General features: G+C 39.7%; 3 protein-coding genes and 1 long non-coding RNA gene across 7 annotated transcripts in view; 2 read left to right on the top strand and 2 right to left on the bottom strand.

Annotated features, from left to right (window-relative positions):
- Window positions 1-1,563: 1,563 nt before the first annotated feature.
- On the bottom strand, window positions 1,564-5,542 carry LOC144642569 (uncharacterized). Of its 2 annotated transcripts, XM_078501549.1 has the most exons (2): window positions 2,891-5,542; window positions 1,564-2,497 (listed from the first exon to the last, which is right to left on the bottom strand). In XM_078501549.1, exons 1-2 carry the CDS (start codon window positions 5,373-5,375, stop codon window positions 1,899-1,901), a joined length of 3,084 nt encoding a protein of 1,027 aa, XP_078357675.1. In that variant the 5' UTR covers window positions 5,376-5,542; the 3' UTR covers window positions 1,564-1,898. The 2 variants fall into 2 exon arrangements, with proteins under 2 accessions (XP_078357675.1, XP_078357674.1); XM_078501548.1 differs by having other exon boundaries at window positions 1,564-5,542.
- Window positions 5,543-6,220: 678 nt separating this feature from the next.
- LOC144642616 (ras-related and estrogen-regulated growth inhibitor-like) lies at window positions 6,221-13,331 on the top strand. Of its 2 annotated transcripts, none has more exons than XM_078501628.1 (5): window positions 6,221-7,462; window positions 7,605-7,743; window positions 9,497-9,553; window positions 11,624-11,697; window positions 12,885-13,331. In XM_078501628.1, the coding sequence occupies exons 1-5, from the start codon at window positions 7,460-7,462 to the stop codon at window positions 13,275-13,277; spliced, it is 666 nt and encodes a 221-aa protein (XP_078357754.1). In that variant the 5' UTR covers window positions 6,221-7,459; the 3' UTR covers window positions 13,278-13,331. The 2 variants fall into 2 exon arrangements, with proteins under 2 accessions (XP_078357754.1, XP_078357756.1); XM_078501630.1 differs by having other exon boundaries at window positions 6,223-7,439; window positions 7,586-7,743.
- A 2,414-nt stretch (window positions 13,332-15,745) lies between these two features.
- Window positions 15,746-26,707, top strand: LOC144642609 (ras-related and estrogen-regulated growth inhibitor-like). Of its 2 annotated transcripts, none has more exons than XM_078501622.1 (5): window positions 15,746-15,875; window positions 21,215-21,353; window positions 23,152-23,208; window positions 24,027-24,100; window positions 25,392-26,707. In XM_078501622.1, exons 1-5 carry the CDS (start codon window positions 15,828-15,830, stop codon window positions 25,842-25,844), a joined length of 771 nt encoding a protein of 256 aa, XP_078357748.1. In that variant the 5' UTR covers window positions 15,746-15,827; the 3' UTR covers window positions 25,845-26,707. The 2 variants fall into 2 exon arrangements, with proteins under 2 accessions (XP_078357748.1, XP_078357749.1); XM_078501623.1 differs by lacking the exon at window positions 15,746-15,875 and adding an exon at window positions 20,446-20,568.
- LOC144642641 (uncharacterized) overlaps window positions 24,931-27,195 on the bottom strand; it is a 34,728-nt gene continuing 32,463 nt past the window's right edge. Inside the window, exon 3 of the long non-coding RNA XR_013568757.1 lies at window positions 24,931-25,300. This is a non-coding gene — a long non-coding RNA (uncharacterized LOC144642641). The remainder of the gene's footprint in view (window positions 25,301-27,195) is intronic.

The raw sequence follows: 27,195 nt of genomic DNA, 5'->3' as shown, positions 1-27,195 counted from the left end.
GGTCACACACAAACACTACATTTGTAACCTACAGTAAGGGAACACCTCCCATAAGGGAAGATTAAGTCATGGTCCTGGTCACACACAAACACTACATTTGTAACCTACAGTAAGGGAACACCTCCCATAAGGGAACACTGAGTCATGGTCCTGGTCACACACAGACACTACATTTGTAACCTACAGTAAGGGGACACCCGGCCTCCCATAAGGGAACACTGAGTCATTGTCCTGGTCACACACAAACACTACATTTGTAACCTACAGTAAGGGAACACCTCCCATAAGGGAACACTGAGTCATGGTCCTGGTCACACACAAACACTATATATTTGTAACCTACAGTAAGGGAACACCTCCCATAAGGGAACACTGAGTCATAGTCCTGGTCACACACAGACACTACATTTGTAACCTACAGTAAGGGGACACCTCCCATAAGGGAACACTGAGTCATGGTCCTAGTCACACACAAACACTACATTTGTAACCTACAGTAAGGGGACACCCGGCCTCCCATAAGGGAACACTGAGTCATTGTCCTGGTCACACACAAACACTACATTTGCAACCTACAGTAAGGGAACACCTCCCATAAGGGAACACTGAGTCATGGTCCTGGTCACACACAAACACTACATTTGTAACCTACAGTAAGGGGACACCCGGCCTCCCATAAGGGAACACTGAGTTATGGTCCTGGTCACACACAAACACTACATTTGTAACCTACAGTAAGGGAACACCTCCCATAAGGAAACACTGAGTCATGGTCCTGGTCACACACAAACACTATATATTTGTAACCTACAGTAAGGGAACACCTCCCATAAGGGAACACTGAGTCATGGTCCTGGTCACACACAAACACTGCATTTGTAACCTACAGTAAGGGAACACCTCCCATTAGGGAACACTGAGTCATGGTCCTGGTCACACACAAACACTACATTTGTAACGTACAGTAAGGGAACACCTCCCATAAGGGAACACTGAATCATGGTCCTGATCACACACAAACACTACATTTGTAACCTACAGTAAGGGAACACCTCCCATAAGGGAACACTGAGTCATGGTCCTGATCACACACAAACACTACATTTGTAATCTACAGTAGGGGAACACCTCCCATAAGGGAAGATTAAGTCATGGTCCTGGTCACACACAAACACTACATTTGTAACCTACAGTAAGGGAACACCTGCCATAAGGGAACACTGAGTCATGGTCCTGATCACACACAAGCCCTACATTTGTAACCTACAGTAAGGGAACACCTTCCATAAGGGATTACTGAGTCATGGTCCTGGTCACACACAAACACTACATTTGTAACCTACAGGAAGGGAACATCTCCCATAAGGGAACACTGAGTCATGGTCCTGGTCACACACAAACACTACATTTCAAATTCCAGTAACTAAGGGGATCTCTCCCATTAGGGGATTCTCCAGTAAAGATGAAATATCGACTCCCCTTTTAAATGGTGAAAGCATCTGCCTCTTGTTTTTTCAAATAAATCTCTTTCTATAACTCATAAAACTACTCATCAACAAGACATTTCAACATGACTTGTTTCTTTAATACTGCAAATATCTTTATAATTCTAGCTGTTACAGGTTGATATCAAAGTTAACCCTATTGTTACAGTGCTACAATTATTTCTGTATCCCTTCATACACTGTACATCAACTGATTAATGTTGACAGGCAAGTGCTAACGCCATGCTTAGGTTACTAAAAAAAGTTAACAGAGCTTATATTACCCCAATGTTCCCCTTGACTTCAGCTCAGGAACAATAGGTTCTTGGGGAAACGAAACTCACCGTTTCCCTTGGGGCCAATCATGAAGTTCTTTTAATATAATTATTACATTTTTTAGTGCATCACACGGGATCACACCTTCGCTCGACCCAGGTACAACTTGGGAAGTGTGGCATCTTTAAGTGCATCACACAGAAGTGATAAACCTTGGTCAGTTATTTTGTTACCACCTAGGTACAACAAAGTGCGGAGTTTACCGTTTACAACGATTAGTGCATCACACAGTTGCGGTACACCTTGGTCTGTTAGACTGTTACTAGCAAGGTTCAACTCAGTAAGTTTACAATTTACATCTTTCAGTGCATCACACAAGTGTGGTAAACCTTGGTCTGTTATTTTGTTAAAACCCAGGTCCAACCTAGTGAGTTTACAATTTACATCTTTTAGTGCATCACACAGGTGTGATACACTTTGGTCTGTTAGACTGGTCTCAGCAAGGTACAACCCAGTGAGTTTACAATTTACATCTTTTAGTGCATCACACAGGTGTGGTACACCTTGGTCTGTTAGACTGTTACTAGCAAGGTCCAACTCAGTGAGTTTACAATTTACATTTTTCAGTGCATCACACAGGTGTGGTACACCTTGATCAGTTATTCTGTTAGAACTAAGGACCAGCTTAGTGAGTTTACAATTAACATTTTTTAATGCATCACACAGGTGTAGTACACCTTGGTCTGTTATCTTGTTAGCCCAATAATTCACTTGATAGCCAGGATAAATGCACTGGTTACTCAGGTTCAACTCAGTAAGTTTACAATTTGAATCTTTCAGAGCATCGCACAGGTGTAATAAGCCTTGATCTGTTATACTGAAATGAACAAGGCGCAACAAGGTGAGTTTACAATTTTCATGTTTTAGTGCATTACACAGGTCTAATATACCTCGATTTGTTATACTGTCATTCATGTAACTCAGGTGTAACTCAGTGAGTTTACAATTTACATCTTTAAGTGCATCACACAGGTGTGATACACCCTGATCTGTTATACTCTTATCTTCAAGGTCCAGTTTAGTGAGATTACAATTTTCATCCTTCACTGCATCACACAAGTGTGATACACCTTGGTCCGTTATCTGGTTATCACTCAGGTCCAATGCAAAGTCTTTATGCAAGTGCTTTAAAAAGTACACAATTGCTGTGAAATCAGTAGTTGTCACTTGACAGGCAGACAAATCTATTCTGTTACAGACCTTACTGTCCTTCTGTAGTTCAGAAGCTGCCTTCTCCATTGTGTTTTCATTATTGTACTCATACAAACATTTCATCATGAGAAGAACCATTTGTTTTGCCTCATCATTCAGTTGAGGCTCTTCTGTCAAAGAGTGCCAAGGAAGGTTGACTGTCAAAGAATCACAAAGAAGGTTGATAAAACTGTCTACTGCTTCATTTTCCTGGCCACGGAGCAGACCTGCCACAAACTGAATCACCATATGCCACTTTGGATCTGAAGCATTTGAGGTGATAAAATCCCTGAGATCACTGGGGTCCATCTTTGTAATTTCTCTGGCAGCAAGCAACTCTTGGATAGTCAAATGAATGAAGCAGAAAAGAGAGTCATATCTGAAAGCAGAGATTTGACTGTCTGGCATACGGTTAAACAAGCCACAGTTTTCTACTCCTCTTACCTCCATTGAATTAAACACCAGTCGCCTTTCTTCTATTCCTGTTTTTGCCAATGATCCTACTTGGCTAAGAGTTTCTTCTAACGAATCTGAAAAGTGAACATCTCCCATAAGGTAATCCTTTGTCAGTGGTTTACCCTTAAATTCTGGGTGATGCTTGAAAAGAAACAATCTCAGAGCTCCTTTGTAAATCTCTGTTGAAGTCGTCGGTAAAGTACTTCCTGAATCGTCATCTTTGAGTTGGATTAACTCTGCCAAAAAAGAACAAACAATAAAACTGTTTACTGGAATGTAGCACAAAGACAACAGTTCTAAGTTGCTGCTGATATGTCCCCATATTCTGTTCCCGATCTCCATATCATAGGCACAAAACTTGTGAACATACTCCTGAACCTTCTCTGGTGTAAATCCCATAATTTCAACCTTCCTGTCAAATTTTAGCCCTGCGACACTCTGCACCACAGTGGGTCTACTAGTAGTTAAAACTGTGGCTCCAAAAAGCTGTTTTCCTTTCACTAATTTCACATACAATGCAGAGAATGGCATTGTCTCTGTTGGACTGTTTCCACCTTGTGCCTGCTCATCCTCTAAACAGTTTTTATGGTGCTTGAATTCATCCAAGCCATCAAATACAAGAAGTACTTTCTCTGGGTTGTCTAACATGTACTGGAACACCTCATTGCCAATGCTTTCTTCTGGACATACAAGACTCATCAGTTGCCTAAGAGATATCTTATCTGTTGTCTCAGTATTGAACCACCTGAATTGAAACAAGAACATATGTTCAAAGCTCTGGCTGCTGTCACGCAACAGATCACCGTTGCTCCAGTCACGCGACAGTTTCGTACACAACAAAGTCTTTCCGATCCCCGGACGACCAACAATAAGAATTTTTCGAGGGTTTTGGGTATCTTCGTTGGGAAGAAATAACTCGTCAAGTTTCTTTATGGGTACTGCTCCATGCTGAGGCTTCAAATAGATGTCAAATATTTCGTGTCTTTTCGACAAGTCGGCGAACTCATGTTTCGCTCTTCCCGTGTAAATGACAAGATCGACAAACATGTCATCTAAAGCTCTGTTGCAATCGGGGTCATCGACAATCAACGGTTCCAGAATTTCCGTGTCTTCGCGCATTCGTCTTCTCATGCGAAATGTGGTCTCATGGAGCGTGACTGGAGTTCCACTCTTGTTGAAAAAGTGCTTTTGACAAAACTCGGAGTCGAAGGTAAAGCGTTCGCTTCGTTTTGCTCGCACTAAAAGATAAAGCAACTCTACAAACACGAGAAATGCCAACAGAACGTTCACTATCCAGATTCCCTTGGCGCAGATAGCATTGTCAGATCCGACAGGATTGTCACAGTTGATAGCAGTAACATCATATTTCGTCGCATTAAAATTCGACTTCGTGGAATTTACTGTGGGCTTAACGGTTGGTAAAACACAGATGAAATCCGTTGGGAATCCAGATGGATAAAATATGAAGTTCTGCAACACTGTTAACAAAATTCCTAAGATGAGTCGCACAAGCAGATGAAGAAAGTAGGAATAAAACACTCGACGAGTTGTCACTCGTGGCCGGGGGCGAGGGTTTTCTGGATCAGCTTTCAAGGCGGCTTCCAGCTCATCAACTCGCGATTTAGCAAAGCACCACGAGTAAGCGATGCACACAGCCAACAGAGGAATAAAACACAGGAGGACAAATCCATAGAGTGGAAAAGGAGAGTTGAACTGCTGGTCATATTTCACCAAACAGTCGTCACGAGAATCAGGAGAAGATGGACAGCGAAATGTTCGACGCTCACTGGTTCTTAGCTGCCCTGTGTATCCAGCAAATATTACTAAGGCTGGAAGGTAAGAAACGGCTACAATGTAACCAAAAGAACTGAAATACTTTGAAGAAAAAAGCTCCTTTACACCTTCCATCGCAGTTCGCTCTTCGCCATGGCCAAGGCGGAAATGAGCATTCCAGAACTATCGGGTTTCACCACGCCTCGAATGAGAAGGTCACGTGCAAGACTCTACCACGACTCCCTGGTGGTAACCCGAGGGCGGGTAAGAGGGGATTTTGTTAAGTTTTGTGAATTGCCTGACATGATGCGCACTAACAATAAAATCTAACCCATTTGTGCTTAAAAGCTAAGAAAAAAGTAACAACAAACAACAACAGAAACCTTTTTTATATATACACGAAAAAATTTATGCTTTCGCTTGCGGGGTCGTGTTACAAAGTTTAAAATTCTAATTTAAAAATGCTTTATACAAAAATACCTAAAAATGTCAGTAACTTATATTATATTTCCTTTTTCTGAAGAAGTAGCGACACTGCCCAGTACCGCAATTTTCCGATGGCAGTCGGAACTTTCACGTTCAGCCGGTCTGCTGAATGTTCCGGTGCTTTATACAGTGATATGATTTGAAATCCTCTTTTTCCAGCGCCGCATTATCAGTGAAAGCAGAGTTATTAGTTTGCTTGTCGTCGGTTTCAAACATTTGGCCATCGACAGTTTTCACCGTCCAACAGGTTTAGAGTTTGTACAGGCCTGAATTACCAGTAGGGACAACGTTGTCGAATTTAGTTCAAACTGACAATTCTTGGTTTAAGAGAAAGTTTTTCCCCTGTCAGGATGTTTTATCTTGCCAAATGTGACTTGATTGCTTAAAATGCTCCCATTAACACACTTTGCTACAATCAGTCTTTATGTAATCTTCGCCAAACTAATCATAGCATAAGTCTAGGTGTTGAATTGATCAAGTGAAAATCCTTAAATCAAGAAGGGACATTGATGATTTCATGCGGGGCGGGTACATAAAGGAAACACGTAGACTGAAACTCGGGATTGGAATGTCTCGATAGGGATGTGACACAATTTCCTTAATTTTTATTTTATGCATGAGTTTTGCTTCCTCCCCCATCTTTTTTCAATCCTTATTATCTTATTAATTCCATCCTTTAGTGCCAATCGGATCACAATTAACGAGGTTGAACATTTCAAGCTATCTTCGATCTAAATTGTGTACCCCAAAAATAAACGCACTTAATGCTCCTTAAAGAAATTTTTCAAGATCGATCAACCACAAAGCACGGTTTTGCCTGATTTTTCCTGACGATACGATCGCAATCGACTATTATTGACTAAAACATTACTATACACTAGTCTGAGGTAAACACTGGTCTCCGTTGTAATTATTTGCTCCCTCATATTTTATTTGAAATTTAATAATTACTGATGACCTCTTCTGAATATGTTATATGTGGGCCTTTTTCAGTCTTCCGTTTCAAACAAAACGCCTTTCTTCATCGACCCAGGTTAATACAGATTTCTATCTATATTGGTCAAGCAGACCACAGTGAAGAATAGGATAATCTCACGGCATCAGAAACGAAATGAGCGTCTCACCGCAAAACCGATTTGAATCCTATCTGAGCATTGTTGTGGTCAGTTGTCGGTTTTCCGAAAGAAATTAATTTAGGGAGTGATACATTTGATACTAAACACACGCCAAAACTTTTACGCGTTTGGAATTCAAGATGAAACACGTTCCGTCGTAATTGTATAAACAAATGCAACCTTTTCAGTTTGTTCAAGCACCGATGACGGATGTCCTTGAACAGTTTTTGTTTTTGACAATAGCTCTGTTGAAATCTATGCTTCCAGCGTGCCCTCTGTAGTCAAATAGCTTGGCTTCGTGTCAGATAATCATTTAATTTGCGATCTTTAGCACCAGTACGTGAAAACACGACGGTATTTAAAGCGGTAACGTTGATTTGACGTTAGGGGGTACTCCGGTTTAATCTATATTCGATTCGTGATCAGCAGAAAAACACGTCAATGTGTAATTATATAACCGCCTTGTCACGCATGTCGTGACCCTAAGGGAAGCTCGAATAACCGGAAAGTAGATAAGTATCTTATTCAAATACACGGACAAAAAGAGGGCTATTTATCCACGCAGCACTTCAAGTTGTGAAACGATTTCATACAGAAGCTTCGTACGTAACAATAATAATGGTAAGCATGTTCAATAACTTTCTTTTCATTATTCTGTCAGTCGTATATCGATCTCTTACAAGCTCGGAATCTCGGAAACTTTGCTTTTTTTGGCCCAAGTCGTGTTTCTTTAATCTTAATGACTGTGTTTGAATTATTGTAGGAAAAGTGCTCATACTCAACAACGTACGAGCGACCGCCGATCAAGAGTCCGATGGTTAAAAGACGAAAGAATGGGACAACTTCCAGCGTTAAAAATGTTCAAATCGCTGTGCTAGGAAAAGATGGTGTAGGAAAATCAGGTAAACCATTTGAATTAAGCACGTGCGAGCATTTAAATGGGTTCTTGTGTTTTAGAGTAAATAGAGGTTTATAGACCCTTTACATTGCTTTGCCGTAAATTTACTCACAGTTGAAGTTTTTATTTTAAAATCACGAGAACATCATGTACAGAACTAAAATAGATATAACGGAAACGGCTAAACTCTTAAAACGGTAGCCACATCAAACCACCTCACAAGTAGGGTACCAAGGACTCAGGGTAGCGAAGCAGAACTTGTTTGAAACAAACAACGCTCTTGAGTCGTATTTTCATAAAGTCTCCGTGTAAATGTTACGCCTTGTTTTGTAAAAGAAACCCTGAAATTGCAAGTTAATTAAAAACCTACCATTCGTCGCCGAAAAGACGTGTAAGAATTTTCAGAGAATTTGTTTTCTTTAATTTTTACCCCGGGGCGATCTGTGGGCGTCACGGCAGACCTGTTGTGAAGGGAATTAGTCTCATTAGCTGGAGGAAGTCGTGGCGACAGGGCTTCTGAATTTAGAATTAAAAACTCTTCAAAACAACAGTCTGGTAGGTATTAAATGGGCTATGTTAACATTCGAGCAAATTTGTTTTCTGAAAAAACGCGGGCTATACAAGTTATATAAACACTTGTCTGCGAGCGAGATTTAAAGATCTTTAAACTTGTCTGGCGGCTACCATTTTATTTCAAGTATTGCTACGTTACTAAATATAATTAATGATTCGGGAAGAGATTATGTGGCTGTTTTTTTTTTTTGCGATCGTATGTCTTTTCTCGGCTTTAAAGTTGACTGATTATGCTGAAAACATCGTTCACTTGTAAACTTGCACGATCAAAATGCATATCACAACTGTCTTCAAAAGGTCACTGTTCCAATGTATCCGAATAGAAAGAGGTTACTTTTCAATGCCCATAACATGTACTTCACAGATTTACAGTTTACAATATCAAATGACTACGTGAAACGCGAAACTGTATTTACTTTCTATGAAAAGCGATTGACGCAGAAAAGAAGGCAGTAATCTTCTATAGTGTATGCCTGCATGTGGGTATAAAGATCTAGAAAAAAAGCTCGCGGAGAAGACCAGGGGGGAGTTTTCCGGCAACCGTTTATCCGAACTGTTTTACACCGAGTTTTTATTCACGAACAATGTTTCTGTGTTGCCTAGTTTGACAGCGATATATAACCTTGGCAAGGAGCTATTGTAATTTGTTTATAATGAAGAACAAATGCCATTGTTGGCATTCGCTGAACCACAACTTCATTTGATTGTATTTTCAAGCATTTTGAACGCCCGTCAAAGGACGATTAACAGAGTCACGCGAACAAGCATTTAGCGGCAGAAAGTGTATCTGTCGATACCCACTGGAAAAAAAAAATCATCTTAAGTTACACAACAAAGTCAGGAAAACCAATGCAAAAAGAAGACCCAATTAAAATCACTGAGTGAAAGTTAAATTAAAGTTGTGGTCAAATCGATCAGTATGTTTAAAAACCCATACAATATCTAACCTACATGGACTTCAATTTTTTTTCCAAATCGTCTTGCTTGCCTTCAAAAATATGCACTTATCGCATGAAACCCCGTTAATTATCACCATTTATCTTTCGCCGGAAAGCTCCAAAGCCGAACTCTTGTACTCAGTGAATGTAAGATCAGAGTCACACGAATATGTTCAGTTTCCTTAAATCTCGTAAGGAGTATTAACTGTATTAACTTTGCATTTATTTTTCAATTACTGATTTTAGCGTTCACAGTTCGAGCGTTAACCAGACGTTTTATAGGAGAGTATGACACAACGTTAGGTAAGTTGATATCTTTGACTGATTTAGTAGCCAAGGACTCATTAGTTTACGATAAGCCAGACTAGATAAGCACTTATTATCGGGAAAATTAATATTGTTTCCTGGATAAAGGCTATTTATCAAAGCCATCTTAATGTGGGTCTTTTCCCAAATCACTCTCTGTGTGCGATTGTTCAATGTTTATTTTTAAGGGATTTCGTGGACCTTTGAGTTCCGTTTTTGGCGATGTTTCAGTGAAAAATAACAACAGGCTAGGCGGTTGGTTAATCCACAAAAAAATCAGAGAAAACCACGCAATCTTAACTTACGTGTGGTCTGTTTACAAAAGCGAACTAAAATAAGGCAAGGTAAAACAAACTACATGCTAACTTGCTATATTAAGAGCGCTAAAACTGCAAACAAGCGTCTTTGGCTGCGAATGGCTAGAATGGAAATGGATTGCAACTTGACAATCTTATCTTTTCAGGTTCTTTCTGCGCGACTTCAAAAAATCGAATCGATATTTATAGGCCTATCTTGTCAAGATTCTTTGTCATGGTTTAACTTGACATTTATGATCATTTATGTTCGTGTAAACTAACTGCTTGGCACTGCTTCGACTTCGTGAGGACAATTAACAAATACCGGCAGTATGTTAAAGCGGCTTTGTCACGGATTTTACCAGATTTTTGAACAGCCCAAATTTATATTTGTGTCGCAGGAAACCTAAAAATAATAGTCCGTTTTTAGAGCACTAAAACTGTAAACAAGCGTCTTTGGCTGTGAATGGCTAGGATGGAAATGGATTGCAACTTGAAAATCTTATCTTTTCAGGTTCTTTCCACGCGACTTCAAAAAAATTCGACATTTAAAGGCGTAGCTTGATTTCTATCCGCAAATTAAGGTTATATCTTCCTTTAGAAGTTCAAAGATAATGTTTTTCATGGGTTAAGTTGCCTACCACTAATTTCAGAACAGTTTAGAACAAAAATCTGCCAAATCCCCGTCAGTAGCTCCTTTGAACAATGAACAAAGTCACTAAGAAACAATCAACCTTTTACCACCTTAAGTTGGCCAAACGAAATCCCACTATGTTCATAATAGGATAGAAATTTGTTGTTGTTACTGCTAATATTTTCTATCCCCTGCTAAGTTATAGCACAGCACTTTTTGTCTGTTCGGTAGCCAGTAAAACTCTGTTGCATGCAATTGCCGGGAAATGTAGAGGGCTTGAATGAGCCCCTCTTGAATCATGATCCTCAATCAGTTCCCTTTTTTGTTAGTTGGTGAAAGAGGCACTCGAGAAACCGGTAAAAATCAAGCATGTCTATTTCCTTTGTCGAGACACGAGTGTTGGGATTCACAGGTTAATCCGTCGAATGTTGTCTGAAAAACTATGTCAACGTTGAGTTAGACAAGTTATGAATTCCTTGACCTATTCCTGAATGAAGAATCGAGTCCCGGAACTAAGACACTATCATATCTACTATAATTTCATTTTTCTCCCACTTGAAAAATTTCATACTTTATTATGTTTCTCATTTCGCAAAAAACGTTTTTTTTTTTTCACTTTATATATATAACAGACATAACAGACCTTAATTCGCCACATCCTTTTATTTCATTCCACCAACACGCGTCTTAACTCTTAATCACGATTTTTTTTTTACTTCCACAAAGCCGGAAGAAAAACTGTCTACTGACCCCTTATCGGCTTAAAATTCAACCCAGCCATAATTTAGTAAGCAGAGAAAACTTATTAATGTCGGGAATTTGAAAATAAACTTAACAAGGTAAACTTGCGAGCGATAGCGTTTCATTTGCACGAACATACAATTTTAGCCTGCGCAGTTTTTGGGCGCGCATTTTGGAAACGCGAAAGATGTGAGAAGGCCACGCGAGGAGAAGACGGGGAGGCACCAGGCGAATTTTTTCTGGTGCGTGGCTTTCTCGCAACTTTAGCGTTTCACAAATGCCTGGGTTTCTTCAAGAATTTTAATAATCACTCTTGGGGATTCCTCACCTAGTCAAGGGAGATAGGTACTTCATGTAAGGAGTCGTAATATATATGTTATTTTGACCTTTTCACAGAAAGCACATATCGTCATCATGTAGAGTTGGATGGACAATTTCTGTCTCTCGACGTACTGGACACTGCAGGAAAGGTAAGAATTTTACTGCTACAGAGCGCGCAGTTCAATAACACACTGTGGACTATCTATTTTCCTGCATTCGAGATAATATTCGAAACATATCAGTGCTATATATTCTTTGGCTTCTTTGAAATGTTTCACTATCCTGTACAGTCTTGTACGTTACACATAGGTAGCTAAAATTTAGCCCACAGGACGAAATAAGGTCATTTCGGATCAGCTTATCCTAAGTTAAAAGCTGCGATGTAATTATTACGAAGAACCTACCAATCATGCAGATCAAAAACCAGTGACTTGACACTGTTACCTAAAAAACATTATTCACTTGACTCTGAAAGAACTACTGATTTGACTGTTGAAAGTGGGTAGGGACAGGGGGTCTGAACCTCTTGCCTCCGCTATTTCTTATATAACGAAATGTTACGACATTTTACTCGTTTTCTTCCGCCCCCTGTCCCCCTCCACTCGAAACGACAGTCACCAACAACACATGAAGCGCCGGGTGGGGGTGCCCGAGACATGCAGTAGTTTTTCTTGAGATGCATTTATTAGAAGTGTGACATTTGCGGTGTCTGACATTTGCAGAATGCAGAACGCAGAATGCAGAATGCAGACTAACAGAATATATTGTGTTACCTTTACTATTATTGAAAGCTAACCGTAAACAGGCTAACCGAAGTGCTATTTAGGCTAACCGGAGTGAATAGTAGGCTAACCGGAGTGTGTAGTAGGCTAACCCGAGTGAAAAGTTCACTCCGGTTAGCCTACTACGCACTTCGGTTAGCCTACTTTAAACTCCGGTTAGCCTGTTTACGGTTTGCTTTCAATAATGGTTAAGGTAACACAATATATTCTGTTAGTCTGCATTCTGCGTTCTGCATTCTGCTTCTGCAGTCTGCAGTCTACATTCTGCATTCTGCAAATGTCAGACACCGTGACATTTGTCATTGCACTGGATAATTTAAAACCTCTAGGTCTCCCATAATTTACTGTACGTTGTAACTGTAAAATTGTCCACGTTTGCGCAGAGCTGGATGACGTAACTAGTGTTGAAGACGCGGACGGCCAGTCTGAATAAGCGCTTCTTCGCACTTCTAGTTCTCAATGTAATTTTTTGGGCGAATTTTCTTTGTTCACTATGCAGCGTAATGAAACCCACGCTTCTTTCTGACCTATCTAAATATCCTTTGCTTTTGCAGAACTCTTTAGAAAAGATCGACAATTGCGTACACACCGGGTCGGATCTATTCTTCGTCCTCTACTCTACAATCGACCGCGCCTCGTTCGAAGAAGCTTCCCTTCTCTGTCAATACCTCCTCAAAACCAAGAACGTGAACCCGGCATGCCTGGTTCTAGTTGGCAACAAGAGCGACTTGAAGCATTTTCGAGAAGTCGACGAGTACGAGGGACGACTGTTAGCCCAAGCTCTGGAGTGTGGTTTCTATCAGCTCTCCGCGTCGGAGGGATTTGATGACTCTCAAAATGTTCTTTATAACACTCTTCGGCAATATGTGAACACACAGAAACAAGGCTCGCCTTCTATTAGACTGTTCATTGACAATGTTTTAAGCCGGAAGAAGTCAGTGTCGTAGCTGTATATAATTGTATTCGGAATTTCGATGGGTGTGTGGTAGTATATCGGGGAGGGGCGGTAGAAGAGAACGGGGAGGGGGGGGGGGGGGGTAGTATGAGAGAGATTGTTCAGATAACCATCGAGATGCCAGATCAAATGACAAACCATAAATAGAGAAGAATGGCTCGTACTTCACAGGGGCACCCGACTTCTTCTTTCTCGACCTCTTGTCCTGCCAGTAACATCATTCAGGCTGAAAAAAAAAAAAAAAAATTAAAAAAAAAAAAAAAAAATATATAATTTTAATTTTTCAAACAACGCCCCCCCCCACAAAAAACCAAAATATACATCCATACAAAATCCTATAATACGCTTTGGTCGGCTGTATGAAATACATCAAATATTGTTCTTTTGTAAAGAGTTATAAGTGCAATATAGATGACAGAGCTTCCTTCTATACCTGTACGTGCGTTTAATGAAGTGTTGATGATTTTATGGCAGAAAAATATATATTTACAAAGCGGTGTAAATACTGACAAAATTACGAATATTTCTATGGGTGTAAGAGATTAGGAAAATTTCGGCGTATTTATTAACTCTCAAGAGTAAAACATTTTTAAGGGTTTAATTATATTGTACCAAAGAACGCGAGCTGATAAAAATTGCAGCGAGTTAACGCAATAAAATGTTCAACGGATTCTACTCGGTAACTGTTTTTTTGTGGAGTCGACACATTCCCTCTTTTTATCCGAAGGAAGGCCGCGGTCCAAAAAAAAAAAAGGATCGCGGCCCCTGGGGACCCCTTTTGGGGACAAGAATGGAGTCACCGTTTAAAAAAAACCTTTGTAAACAGTCCGACGAGCTTCGGTAATGCGCAGCAACTCCAATTTCGTACCTCGAGTCTTCGTTCCTAGCTGCCTCACTGCGCAAGCTTGACCAAACGAGCTACTCTCGAAAGTCCCGTTGCATGATCGATTTTTGATTGGTTTTGAACACGATAAAAATAGCCAAAAGGGAAATACCAAGGAGTTCGTTGAGTCATGTGTTTAAAAGTTAGCCAAAACAAAATACCGGAACTCCTGACACCGATATTTTCGGACTTCCAATCAGAACTTTCTAGGGTCGCTCGTTCCCCGACCGCTGGTTAAGGTGAACGAAGGCTCTCGCTATGGGGTTGCGGCCGCTCTAGTCGGTTATAATTGCGCTTGTTCCATTTGCCCATGCGCGTCCGCCTGCATCCATAATATATAACTCGATGGATGCACACCGCACGCTTGCCATTTTCTTCGCTTGCAATCTAATTCTTGCTGTTTATAAATGGGTTATTTTTTTATTATTTGAAAGAGAAGGTAGGAAGGGGGCGGGGAGGTAGAGATTCCTCTTTCCCTTTCTCCTTACGACTTTCCCGCTATTATTTGGCCATTGCAGACATGTAAAAAATGCTAGCTTCGCAGGCTATTAGAAATTTTAACACTTCAAAGTGTTACCGTCTGCTGTATCTCTGTGATCTGTTCGACTCCTAAAAGAAAATCGAAGTTAGAGCAACGGGACATTCCCTCTGGGTCTAAATGGCTGTGCGCCATGCATCCAGGCTTGCTACGTACCTTTTTTTCTTCATCGGTAGGAATCCGCTTTCGATATGGCCAAACAAAATAGATTTCACTTCATGAAGTAGTAATGTTAGCTATGATTATGGAATAGTTGTTTACTTACTTTTAAGTTGGGCTTCTGGATAGACTCTCACAAGTTATTTTCACCATCTGCGAATATTTGTTTGATTAGGTAAGTACTTAACAAAGCCCTAAAATAGCTAGTCCGAATACTTAGCCGTCTGTTACAGCACTTACAACTATTTTTCTTGGCTAACTCACAAGTCGGACACAACTGTCAAAAAAATTCACAAGTGACACAACTGACAAAAATGTTCTTCATACTATCCGCAGCAGAAAAAATAGACTTTAAAAAAATAGGGCGCTTATAATAAAATACGCCGTTAAGAATATCACCCCATCTTAATGAAGGGACGAAACTATATAGATACCAAATGTATATATACCGATATCGCTTTAAGTGAGGAGTACGCTGAATCTATTTGTATTCCCACGTGTTTTTTTTTTTTTTTTTGTCGTAAGGGAATTGTTATCATAGTGTAAAATGTTGCCTTCGTCATAAGCACGTCAGACAAAGATGACATGATAACGGAATCCAATAATAGAGGTATGTATGAGTACTCTGCTTTTATAAGCACTCCTTGACTGGAAAATAAACAAAAACAGAAGTGTTTGTTTGTTTGCTTTACAAGCTACCGTATTTTAGAAGTTTCCTGTAAGAGAGTTTACGTTTATGCTTATTCAGCGGGGGATAACATCGGAATTTAACCACAGTTTCCCGATGTCTGTGTGTAGTTGTTAAGGTCGCTATCCGTCGCAACTGCATTTTGCGCCTCTCAGCAGGGCTTCGAATTCATTCTGGATGCGTGCCTTGTAGGTCGTCGAATTACGGAAAAGAGGCGTATAAAAGGGCGACGGACTTCTTCCGAATTTATTGTGTAGAATTCACTGCATTCAAGATGTCGAGCTGGATGTTTAAGAACGCAAAGCGAAGACAAGTTAGCCTGGTAAGATAGTTTTGATATTGGTTGACCGTTGTATGGTGCATGGCCATGATACAACTGCAAATCCCTTTTAAAATTATTTTCATATAGGTCTTATATATACCTGTATCAAAGAATTCTTCCCTTAGCAAATAAGGAACCTCGAACTTCTTTCAGGGATAAATTAAACGTACTGAAAATTGCCATAATCCAAGATGGAACCTCCGGAAAATTAGAGTGTTTTTTTGAAATTGCATCTGCGTTTAGAAAAGTCTCCGGTTCAAGCGTTAAGCCATCCGTTTGAAATTGAGGTCGAAATTTTTACGAAACATTCAGAAGTGTACGATCAAGAAAACACGTGCATTTGTGAAACCGGCAAGCTAAGGGAAAACTGCGTACCCGAGGAATCTTTTGACTAACTCACAGAGACTCGAGGATGGATTAGTAAAAAACAGTTATTACGGATTGTTGTGCCTTATGGAATATATTCGAAAGGATTTAACAATAGAAGTCATTTAAAAAGCAAACTGCTGGACCATATTTTATGATCAATAGCATTTTACCGAAGATTACACCCGGCGAATATAAAGGCTTTGCAGAGAGCCAATTCTTTATCGTAGAAAAATGTCAGACATAACACTATTTGGCATCGTGTTCCTAATACTGTCCGCAGGTGGGGCTGTGTTGTAGTCAAGCGTGCATGCGCAAAGCATACGGACGACTTCTAACTTTTTCCAATGAGAAATACATCGCACTTAAATCCATATTTATTAAGACTTCTCATAGAGAGTGTAATACAAGAGTTTATTTTTTAGAAGCTTTGGAATTCTGCACCTTTGCCAGTTTATTCTGTGCGGACAAAAGGTTACCGAGTTTCTGAGCGGAAGAACCTCAGGTGCTGCCCATGCAGGTGTCATAGGGTTTTGTTTGTCATGTAGTACGTAAAGGAAGTTCCATTTTGCCGGCAAATTAGTAACAAATATAGAAAAGAATTAACTGCGATAATGTAAAATATGGTCACTTAACTAAAGGGCCATTAGTACTGGCACAAAAACGGAAAAAGCACGTTTATCATAAGGATATTCAATAAGGAAGTACGTCTGCTCTGTTCCATACACAAGATAAGGCATGTTTGGCCGGATCGTGCGGTTAACTTCCAAGAAGTTGTTATGGGAAGAATTAATAACAATAAACATTACCAAGAGTGTGCCAGACTTGGCCGAGGTGCAAAACGTGTCGTGAATATCTAATAAACATGCATCAATTTCACGGTTGCGGATACGTGGAAGCCAAGGAGGAAACCACAATACTCGATGAATAGAGACTCGTGGCCAAGGTCCTTTATTGTTTTCTGTCGATATCGGATTTGGTAATACGATTATCAGGACTTTCCATAGTGATAATTAGTGCATGGTCGGCTAAATCTATTAGCACGTTAGCAACAGAACATCGAGCCTTTGTTATACACTGATACAACTATGACAAAAAAGGTTTCCGGTTCAATCCCACTTTTTAGCCAAATACGACCACAATAATATTCTGTCTGCTCGTTAAATAAGCTAATTGAACGCACGGCTGTAGAATTGACTACTATATTGCAGCATTGGGCAGCTGGGCCAAGTGTGCAAGCTTTTTTTCTTTATTTTCATTTACTGCATCAGGCCTCAAAAGACAATATTAGTTTCGTTTTGAATGTTCTCCGTGCTCCAACAATTTTCTTTTGTCTGTTATTGATGTCATCAAACATTCAGTGGTGCAAATATATTTGATTAGTTTGTTTGATGAATAGGACCCCACTTGAAGTTGGAAGTAATCACAGATATTAACTTGAGTGCGTTTTAAGTTAGGTTACACAGATTAATCTTGAGATGAAAAACACCTTTCGTTAATGATGAAATCAGTTTTAGAAAATAAACAGCTCGTCACGAGAGGGCTGTATTTGTTTTTAACTTCACGCATAAGGTCTCTATCTACAGTCCAAGAGACACCCTGTTTTCTGCAAGAATTGAATTCTTACTCAATCTTGAAGAAACTGAGAACAAAGAACAGATTCTTTAAAAGGAAGAAAGCATTAAGTCTGGCAACTAGTTTCTTACAACAGATGAGAGAATTTCAATTATAAAAAGCTAACAGAGTGCGCGTTTGACAAATTATAGATTTATATGCAAAAAAGTTCTGTAAAGGTGCCATCTTGAAAGGTTCTTGGGGCATTTTGCATTTTATTTCGGCGAGCCAGGAAATCAAAGCATTTGGCACAGGGCAGAAGGCAGCTTTTGAAAAACAATAAACTGAATTTTTTAGGTAACAAAATTTCCTGTCGATTTGTAATTCCTGCATGCCACGATCTCTCTTTTAGTAAAATTGTGTAAAAGCACACAGGTTGCGGAAATTCAAAAACAGAGGAATGTAAACAACGAAACACGCAAGGTATCTCAAAAGGTCACGATAATCCTCACGTTAAATGTGAACTCTTTTGGGGAGTGGGGGAAATTGGTCGAGAAAAGAAAACAGCTAGAATTATTTTCAAACGACTACCGTTTAAAACTTGCGCATAGTGATCAAGACAAATAATAAGAGACTAAACTGGAAGGGCAAATATTAACCACAAGTAAAATAAAAATGTACTGAACCAGTCGACGATCACACGCAAATATTAAACACGGCTGCGTGCGTACAGCGTTTGCTGAGAGAAGAGAAACTTAATTACAACATTATAACTAAGGATAATGTTTTGAAGGATTTCGTGATCATTTTTTTTTCGCTCTCCCTCTCGGGCCTCTCGCGGCTATTTTTGGTCGTGATGGCAGATATTAAATTAAGCCAAATCAACATTGCGCCTGCGTCACTAGCGCCAGTTCTAAACAGCGCATATCCGCGTGGCTCCAATAAAACCGAAATATTCTTGTCCCCAAAAGACCTGCGCTTCAAGACGTCTAGGGCACTTCTATCAAAAATGACGTACATGTTTTAGAGGCTAAGGTTAAAGCAATTTGGATAGTTTCTTTATTGCCTTCCTGCAGCAACATTTGAAGAAAATATTTGAATCTTGACAGGATCTTGAATATTTTCAAAAAATAATGCTATTACGACTTCTTTCGGTTGGTGAAAAGGGTCTGAAAAATATAATAGGGATTATGGAAAAGACCTTGGCTGACTTCGAGTTTAGTTATATGACGTAACGTATAATTGGTAGAAGTTTTAATTAAAGGCGATCTTAAATACAAGGCTAGAGTACTTCGAAGATATATTCATATTCATATTATTTTCAACTTATTTTTTTCTCGTACTTGAAATGGCCGCCGCAGTCATTCGGCAGCCTCGTTAAGTTCACACCCCTCCCCGTTAAACCCCACCACATAGGCTTCGACACTCCAGTTTCCCATAACAATGAAAACTTGGATTAGCAGATTTTAAACGTTTACGCATTTTTATTAGAGAAATGCACGGCTGAGAATGATATCCTTAAAATATGTAGTCATTAATTATGATCAATTATCAACGCACGTGGACGTGATTCACGGGCTGACTTTCACTAAAATAACATAACGAACCGGCAACAAATATAGAGCTCTTATCTTAGAAATCAAAATACCAAGAGCGCCGAAAACAACAAGCATTCTTATAACAGAACTACTTTGCAGTGAAGTGTTTCCACTTTGATGCCAAATAACTTACATGCTTCAATTGTTCGTTTCCGTATAAAAAAGGCGTTTATTTTTCTTTCAGCTCATAAAATATCATTGACGTATTTTAATGTCGCACGGCCATTGTAAACATTAGTGAGGACTTGAAAATAAGCTAAGCATCTTTATTGCTGATTCATTAATTTGATTTTTGCTTTGTTCGTGTTCATAAAGTTCTAATGTCGGAGAACAATACTTCACAATACAATTGCTTTGCTTTTGTCTTTTGGAATTAAGTCAGCCTAAAATTACGCAATTTGTTGTCTTTATTGAAAATCATTCTACCTGCATTAACCTTTAAAGAACACACACAAAAAGTGTTTTCGTAGTCCAATATATGACATCGATGCATTTTAATTTTTACTTTCAGGTATGCCATACGCAAATAGTCTGTTAGATATTTCCTGTTGCTTATGTAATCCGGGGTGATTTCGTCTGTAAAAAGTAGTCATTAAGTTTAGAAAGTACAATAAGTCATTCACCTTTTGATCACTTAATTAGCGGCACTTGTCTCTTGTGTATAAACTAATATTGTTTTCCTAGCAACAGAGAAGTTTCTTTTGCCATGCGTTAACCTTGTACGTGACGAGCCAGGGAACATATCACAAATGTTTTTATTGAAAATTGTAACCCGCGAAAAAAACTTTATTCTGTTATGAAAAAGATCTACTAAGAGTACTTCGTGCAGGAAACAGCTTATGCACATACAGTTATTTCAAAACAAGACTTAAAAATCTTTGAAATTGCATAGAATTTCTAACTGCTTTAGTCACACTGATAACGCTTAGGAATAACGCCCGAGAGTCACGTCGAAGCGCACGCGGACTTCCGGGCATCACGCGGAGGTCAATAAAACACAATACTGCCTGATGACGTCAACTCGACCGTGAGATATATAGTGAAAAATAATTGAACAATAAATCATTATGCGGTTTGATATCGAAGTATACGGACTAGTAAAATTTGGCTTGAAGTAAACAACGTCTACTAAAGTACAACACAGAGGAAGCAAGACACAATTTCAATTGAACACGGTAGGAAAAAATGCTATGAGTCTTTTGTAATGTATCGCTTATCGATCAATTTCGTGTTCTTGATTTTAAAAGATATTTTGCGGAGGTCATAGGTGTTAAAATGGAGTTTACCAATTAGCAGTAAATTTTGTACATCCTTCCTTGTGATTTCTTGGTTCACAATTTCCACCATACGAGTTGTACAAAATAATTTACAGACACCCAATAATATAGTTCAGGCGACTAATCTAAGCCAAGTGAAACCATTAAATTTTGATATTCTGGATAAATGGCATGCAATTACTCGCTCGGTGTATTTCCATTATCAGATGTTCTTCGCAGCTGGAGTTTTATCCTAAAACATAAATTTGCTAAACGCAGTTTTATAAACCGCTTAGAACACAGCACTTTATTCCCACGATACTTGAGCAAGCTTGCCCTTTCTCGACCTTTCATTGGCCTGGATTACTAATCTTCTAGACCCTTACTGAGTATAGGATACCAGTAAAAAACTGAAACAGTGGCCGGCGAAAGTGATGAATTCTCATTCAATGATTCGCTGATCCATACATTACAAAAGCCCACAGATACCATTACAAAAAAATTATTGTGTGATGCACTTCAATTGACTGCTAGCACTAAGATTAATCTCCGCTTCCATTTTCAGGATAGATCTATGGACAGCTTAACGCTACCAGCAAACTACCAAACGCCAACAAAGCCCCGCGGATTGAATGGAAACAATACGGCCAACTTGAAAAGTTTTCGATCCGTTGTTTTAGGAAAAGACGGCGTAGGAAAATCAGGTATTTAGAAACACAAGCATGTCAAGTTCTGACGTGTGTGTAGAGCGTGTTTGTTTATGTTTTAGTTCTAAGCTTGCAATCAAACAAAGGTTCTATGTCACTAAAAGGTCGCCGATCCAAAATGATTTAATTTGTATTTTTACAAGTCACGTTTCAACTAAGCGCTAGATGTCCGTTCAATTCCACTGCAACGTGCAGTTTTGCCAAAACGCCGAGAACGGGAAGCTTGGGGGAAGCAATTGGCTGAAATGTACAAAAGAATTAACAGCCATATCATAATAAACACTTAATTCCCTCAGCATGCAGTGACAGAAGAACTATTTAATTCCCCGTGGCGACGGGTGAAAGGTTCCTATCATCGCTTGTGATTGAAGTCACGTATACAAGATTTGTCGTAGAAAATTAATAACATGTTTTGGCGAAGAAGGATCGAGAAGCGTAGCTGTTTTAAATTTCGTTTTGATTTGGCAAAACGCGTTCTAAAGAAAAGAAAAGTCACAAAACCCCTGCCGGGGACGAGTCGTTTCGTGATCGAAAATGGCGTGCGGGTTTTTCACGGGGAACGGGCAAAAAAAAGTGTAATCTGTTTTTGCCAAAACGTCACTGACACAAATTTGCTTGTTTAGAGTTAACGCCTGTATTATTTGTGCCATCACCGGAAACCGTTTAACGTATGTATGCAAGAACTTAAAAAACTGTCAAAAACAAATGAAATGCGTTCGTGACCATCGACATAAACAAATGTTTCTTTTGTGCATAGAATTGTTATCATTCCCGTAAAAGGAAATACACTCCGATAAAAAGCAAACAGATAAGAAAAGTAAACTATTCGACGTACGCATGAATGAAATTCCTACAACATCTTGTACGAAGTTCCCGAAAGTTTTTGATGGGAGCGGAAACTCCTAAATTAACATGAAACTTCGTGAATTTTCCAGTTCGTGTCTGATAGCCATCCTCTCAGCAAATTAAAACAAAAATTTAAAGCAGTTTACGTATACTTAGTCAAAATGGTCTTCGTTGTTTTGTTCAAAACAGTGCGCGTTTACTCTATAACAATTGTACAAGAATGACGTATGTAGAATTGACTGTGTTGACTTTCTTCATTCTTCCAAACTTGAGAGACACTGCACTCAAACAAACATTGGGGAGTGGGCCTATCTCGTTAAATGTCAAGGACAAAGTGGGCTTATTTTGCTGTTCTTGCCATACCCCAAGTATAAGAAAAGAAGGAAAAAAGAAAAAGAGAGGTATGCACGTGCAGAGGCAATCAATGGCTCTTGGCACCATGCATAAGACTACCGTAAAAACAAACCGAAGAAACTTTATTCCTTCTACCCTCTGGGGCGATATTTAGTATGGCTCGGCGAGTTTAATTTGCCTGTGTCGTAACTAGTGGGACCTATTTTGCGGAGGTATCTACGTTTTGCTTTACAACACCCCAAGTTTTAAAACGAAGAGGCACGTGAACGAGAAATGGGGCTTTGGCACCGCGAATAATTCAATTATCAAAACAACCACAAAAGAAACCAAACTCGCCTGTATCAAGGCTGCCAGCATAGAGGCCAGCATAACTGCACATACGGTATCTCTAGTCATGGTTTTATTTCAACGTAAATCGTACATGGCATGGTTTTATTTTTTTACTGAATTTTGTTGGCACTCATTTATTGTGCAAGTACAGTGAGGAGGTTCCAGTTCAGTTAATCTCAAAGGAAACTTTTTTTTTTAGCAGGTTTGATGTGTATCTCTGTGAAAATAAACATTTCATTTAATACTTTCATTTGTATCTTTTCAGCGTTTACAGTTAGGCTTCTTACAAAGAGATTCATTGGAGAGTACGACAGGACATTAGGTAAAGAAATAGTCTTGATAGTTAAAGAAATTCTCCTAAATAGCTAGGAATCACTGAGCGAGACCACTGGGAAGAATTTAAATTCTGGTACTGAAATTGTTGAAGTAAAGTATCTCAGAGTAGCCCGCCAATTCTGAGGTTCATGATGGATGTTAGAGCGGTTTTCACTTGAGTGTCGAAAGTTAATTAGCGTTTGCTTTGGTTTTGCATTGCATACGCTTAGTGATTGGCTCAAAAATCTCGCGCCACTTTCTCAGCCAATCAGAACAAAAACCAAAACCAATCATGACTCGCTCGCGCACGTTTTCCCGCGCTTCGTGCCGGCCACATGTATTTGCTTCGAGTTTTGATTGGTTCACTGGATTGTCTGTGTTCTTTGTGATTGGCCAGAGTAATTACTTTGGTTTTGGTTTTACGACACTCAATTGAAAACTGGTCTTAGACGGGACAACTTGCAACAACGATTTTTCGCGCAACAATGCTGGCAACACGTTGCGAGTTTTTGACTTGGGTTAAAAAACTGGCAACGTGTTGCCGAGTCAATGAAGTTGTGCGAAAACTCGTCCCCGGTATCATGTTACACGGTGTTCAATTTTTCGCACAACATTGTCGCGCAAAAAATCGTTGTTGCAAGTTGCCCCTTGTGACATCGCCTTTCATTCGCGCTAAATCCTAAGCACGCTTTTTCTTCAATCAGATCCCGTTTCCCCCAAAAATGATCACTAGAGCAAATATACAAGCTACTTGACTAAGTGAGTAGAAATATATACCTGAAAATGTTACCGTAACTTAATCTGCGTCTGTTTATATAACTTTAGAGGAGACATATCGTCACCGCGTTGAAGTGGATGGCCAGAAAATTCAGTTAGAAATCCTGGACACTGCAGGACAAGTAAGGGACCGTTCATTTTTTATGGGGTAGGGGGGGGGGGGGGGCTGGTGGGATTTGATAGATAGTCACTGTTATTTATTGCCCCCCTTCTTCTCGAATTTTTGCCTGGCCCCCCCTCGAATCATTTTTTTCGTGACCCCCCCCCCCCCAAAATCATATAATCAAGTGAAATTAAAATATATCGAGCCTTGTGAATAAAGAATTTATCAGTGTACAAAAAAGACTGGTAACCAATAAGCTGTCTGGTTGAGTTAATGGCATTTGGTACATAACAAAGTAGGGGTTCGGGGGCATGCGCCCCCGGGAAAAATTGATTGGCCTCGGAATATTTTGGCTGCATTTTCTTCGCCTCTTACCTTTAGTTTGACCCCCATTTTTTTGGCTGGCCCCCCTGCCAATTTTTTCGGATGGCCCCCCCTCATCCCACCCCCCCCCCCCTATCTCATAAAAAATGAACTGTCCCTAAGTTACAGTAACTTGTAAACTTTACCTGTAAACTTGTAAACTGTAAGTGAGCTGAGACAGCTCAAATGGAGACGGAAAGAACTGCGTCATGCTGGGAAAAGTCACTGCTACTAAGGGGAGTGACTGATAACCCCCCCCCCCCCCCCCTCCCCGTTAATCCCTTCCTTTCGCTGAAAGACTAGTCAAGCGATAAAATGAGGCAAGGGGACTGGGGCTAGGCAGGACTTGTTTGGCTTGTTTGTTTGAGGATTCCCAATTAATGGTTCGTTTGTTTTAAAAAAATCTTTTACCAGAGCAAAGTTTATCCTGGGAAAGTTTTCATTCAGAAAACTAGTATACAATAGCCTCACTTGTTACATCCACACTATACAAAACTTCTGAGTGAACCATGGTTAACCCACCCTCGCTGCATATATATACTGGTGGCTTTAATAGTCAGGTGTAACTCCAATTGCCTAACATAAATTTCATTAAAAAGAAAAAAAAAGACTAACAGAAAGTAAAACGTTAAACGAAGTAAAACGTTAAACGAAGTTTGCGATCAAGTGAATTTTGTCTCGCTCATGAGGCTTGCCGTTGGTGTGGATCCTTCCAAATTCTAATGAGGCTAAAATCAATGTTATTCAAGCGAGGTTGAAAACCAAACCAATGCAGCAGTTTCCAGAGCAAGGAGAACTGCCATGTGCTTTTCCTGTATTGCTTGAGTTAGCTTGAGTGCTCTTTTAACAGTCTCACCTGGAAATATACAATTTAACAGTTTAACACTGGTTTACATGCATGACTAGAAAACAGACTGAAGAATTTACCACTTTGTTTAACTTTGCAGAATTCTGTGGACAAAATCGACGCGTGTTCTTCAGCTGACGTGTTCTTTGTTCTGTACTCGACCACTGATCGCGCGTCGTTCAAGGAGGCAGCACTGATCATCAGATACCTTCACGAGACAAGAAATATCTCACAGGAAGCAATTTTCTTAATAGCAACCAAAAAGGACTTAAAATATGAACAAGATGTGACAGAGTATGAGGGACGATTACTTGCGATGGATCTAGGATGCGAGTTTTACATTATTTCAAGTTCCGAGGGTTTCGACGGCACGCAGGATGTACTACGAGGCTCGCTAAGGGTCACTCTCAATAACAAACACTCGAAGGAGAACAATGGCGCTAGATCTCCGCTAATGTCAAGAGTGAAAAAAGGACTGAAGAACAGGTCGCACTCACATGGAACTACTCAGACGCATGTTATTGAAACCAGAGAAAGAACTTCAACTCTTTAACATTGCAATGAACATCATTTATAGAGAACCCAAAAAAGCTTGAACCACGTGTTTCGTTCTCGCTTGCGTCCAAAACTAAAACAGTTCTAGTACTGCATGGCCCGGTTTACGGCAATGGGCTTGATGATCATGCCGCGAAACAAATGCCAAATCGTTCTAAAATGAGTCATACATCATTTATGCCGTGACTTTTTATCGATAGTTCAAGCATTTTTGACGCGACAATTTGGACGAGCAGAAGAAGACTTTGTCAGCAATGCATTCACCGTAATCCGGTGACTAAGCTTAAGGCTTTTTACAAGCTTTTTGGATTTTGTTCCAAATTGCAAAGTGTTTAATTGTCTTATTAGAACATAAAAGGGAGTGGCCATTTGGGCTCCTAAAATGTCCATAATACTGGTTTATCAGTAATACCTCGGTACAAGACATGACAGAAACGTGCAATCTCTTCGTTAATTTATTGAAATGGATACTCTCATAGGCAGCTTTTGCTCTTTAGGTTCTCAGGGGATAAGTGCGTGAAACTAGGTGTTACATTTCCTAGGAACAAATTAAACATATTCGCGATATGTACATCAGTATTAGCCTTAATGCATTTGTCGTAAGTGGTAACGCAAGTTGGAAGAAGTTCGTGTTAAAAAGATGTTTAATTCACTATCTATGTCCTGGAACTGTGCAAAAAATAATCTCAAATTAAATAATGTAGTATAACTTTGTATATATATTTCTCAAATATAGGGAAATCAATTGTTGTCTTTGTGTAAGCAGTAAGAATTACTAAGCATGTTATCCTCTTTTGCCTGTATTTTATTTAATTTTTGAAGGGCTACTAACTTATTAAACGCTGAAAGAGATATGTTGAACGACCATTTGAATGAAAGCTATATATACTGAACAGTACTTTCATGTGGTACTGGTATTATGAAATTCAAGATAGCTGTTATCTTAGAGTGTGTGGATGAAACCTCGGTGGAAGCGAACCACGGCGGCCCGGCTCTCTCGGTATATTTGACCTCGCGTCGCCAGGGGTCTCGTTCCTTCCGCCTTGTCCCTGCGGTGGGTTGGGGCCCCGCCCCCTCTTGTGGGGGCGTCGCGCGCCCCCCTCCCACCCGGGCTGCGTTGTGCGGTCTCTCGTCTGGCTCGTCCGTCCCGATGGCGAACATTTAAATGAAGGCTAATGGCCTGTGGTACTTTTTCAGTCTACTGAGATGTACGTGCAAGATGTTTCTGAGTTTTAAGTCTGTCAATTAAAACCTAGTGTGTTTGAGCAGCACTTTCGAATGATAGCGCTAAAATAGATGATGCATTCAAGATGAAAGTGACGTCATGATGACGTCTTCCTCAGTAAATG

This window comes from Oculina patagonica, chromosome 2 (assembly GCF_052425735.1).
Source record: "Oculina patagonica isolate OP01 chromosome 2, crgOcupat, whole genome shotgun sequence".
Classification (NCBI taxonomy): Eukaryota; Metazoa; Cnidaria; class Anthozoa; order Scleractinia; family Oculinidae; genus Oculina; species Oculina patagonica.
Note: the sequence above shows the minus strand (reverse complement) of the source record. Positions and strands in the feature narration are given on the sequence as shown.

What these genes read in the sequence shown, in the direction of transcription:
- LOC144642569 (XM_078501548.1), bottom strand. Translation starts at nt 5,375, where the DNA reads ATGGAAGGTGTAAAGGAGCTTTTTTCTTCAAAGTATTTCAGTTCTTTT.
- LOC144642616 (XM_078501628.1), top strand. An exon ending in AGAGTATGACACAACGTTAG is followed by an intron (nt 9,554 to 11,623) that starts GTAAGTTGATAT and finishes ACCTTTTCACAG; the next exon opens with AAAGCACATATCGTCATCAT. An exon ending in TACTGGACACTGCAGGAAAG is followed by an intron (nt 11,698 to 12,884) that starts GTAAGAATTTTA and finishes TTGCTTTTGCAG; the next exon opens with AACTCTTTAGAAAAGATCGA.
- LOC144642609 (XM_078501622.1), top strand. Translation starts at nt 15,828, where the DNA reads ATGTCGAGCTGGATGTTTAAGAACGCAAAGCGAAGACAAGTTAGCCTG. An exon ending in AGACGGCGTAGGAAAATCAG is followed by an intron (nt 21,354 to 23,151) that starts GTATTTAGAAAC and finishes GTATCTTTTCAG; the next exon opens with CGTTTACAGTTAGGCTTCTT. An exon ending in AGAGTACGACAGGACATTAG is followed by an intron (nt 23,209 to 24,026) that starts GTAAAGAAATAG and finishes ATATAACTTTAG; the next exon opens with AGGAGACATATCGTCACCGC.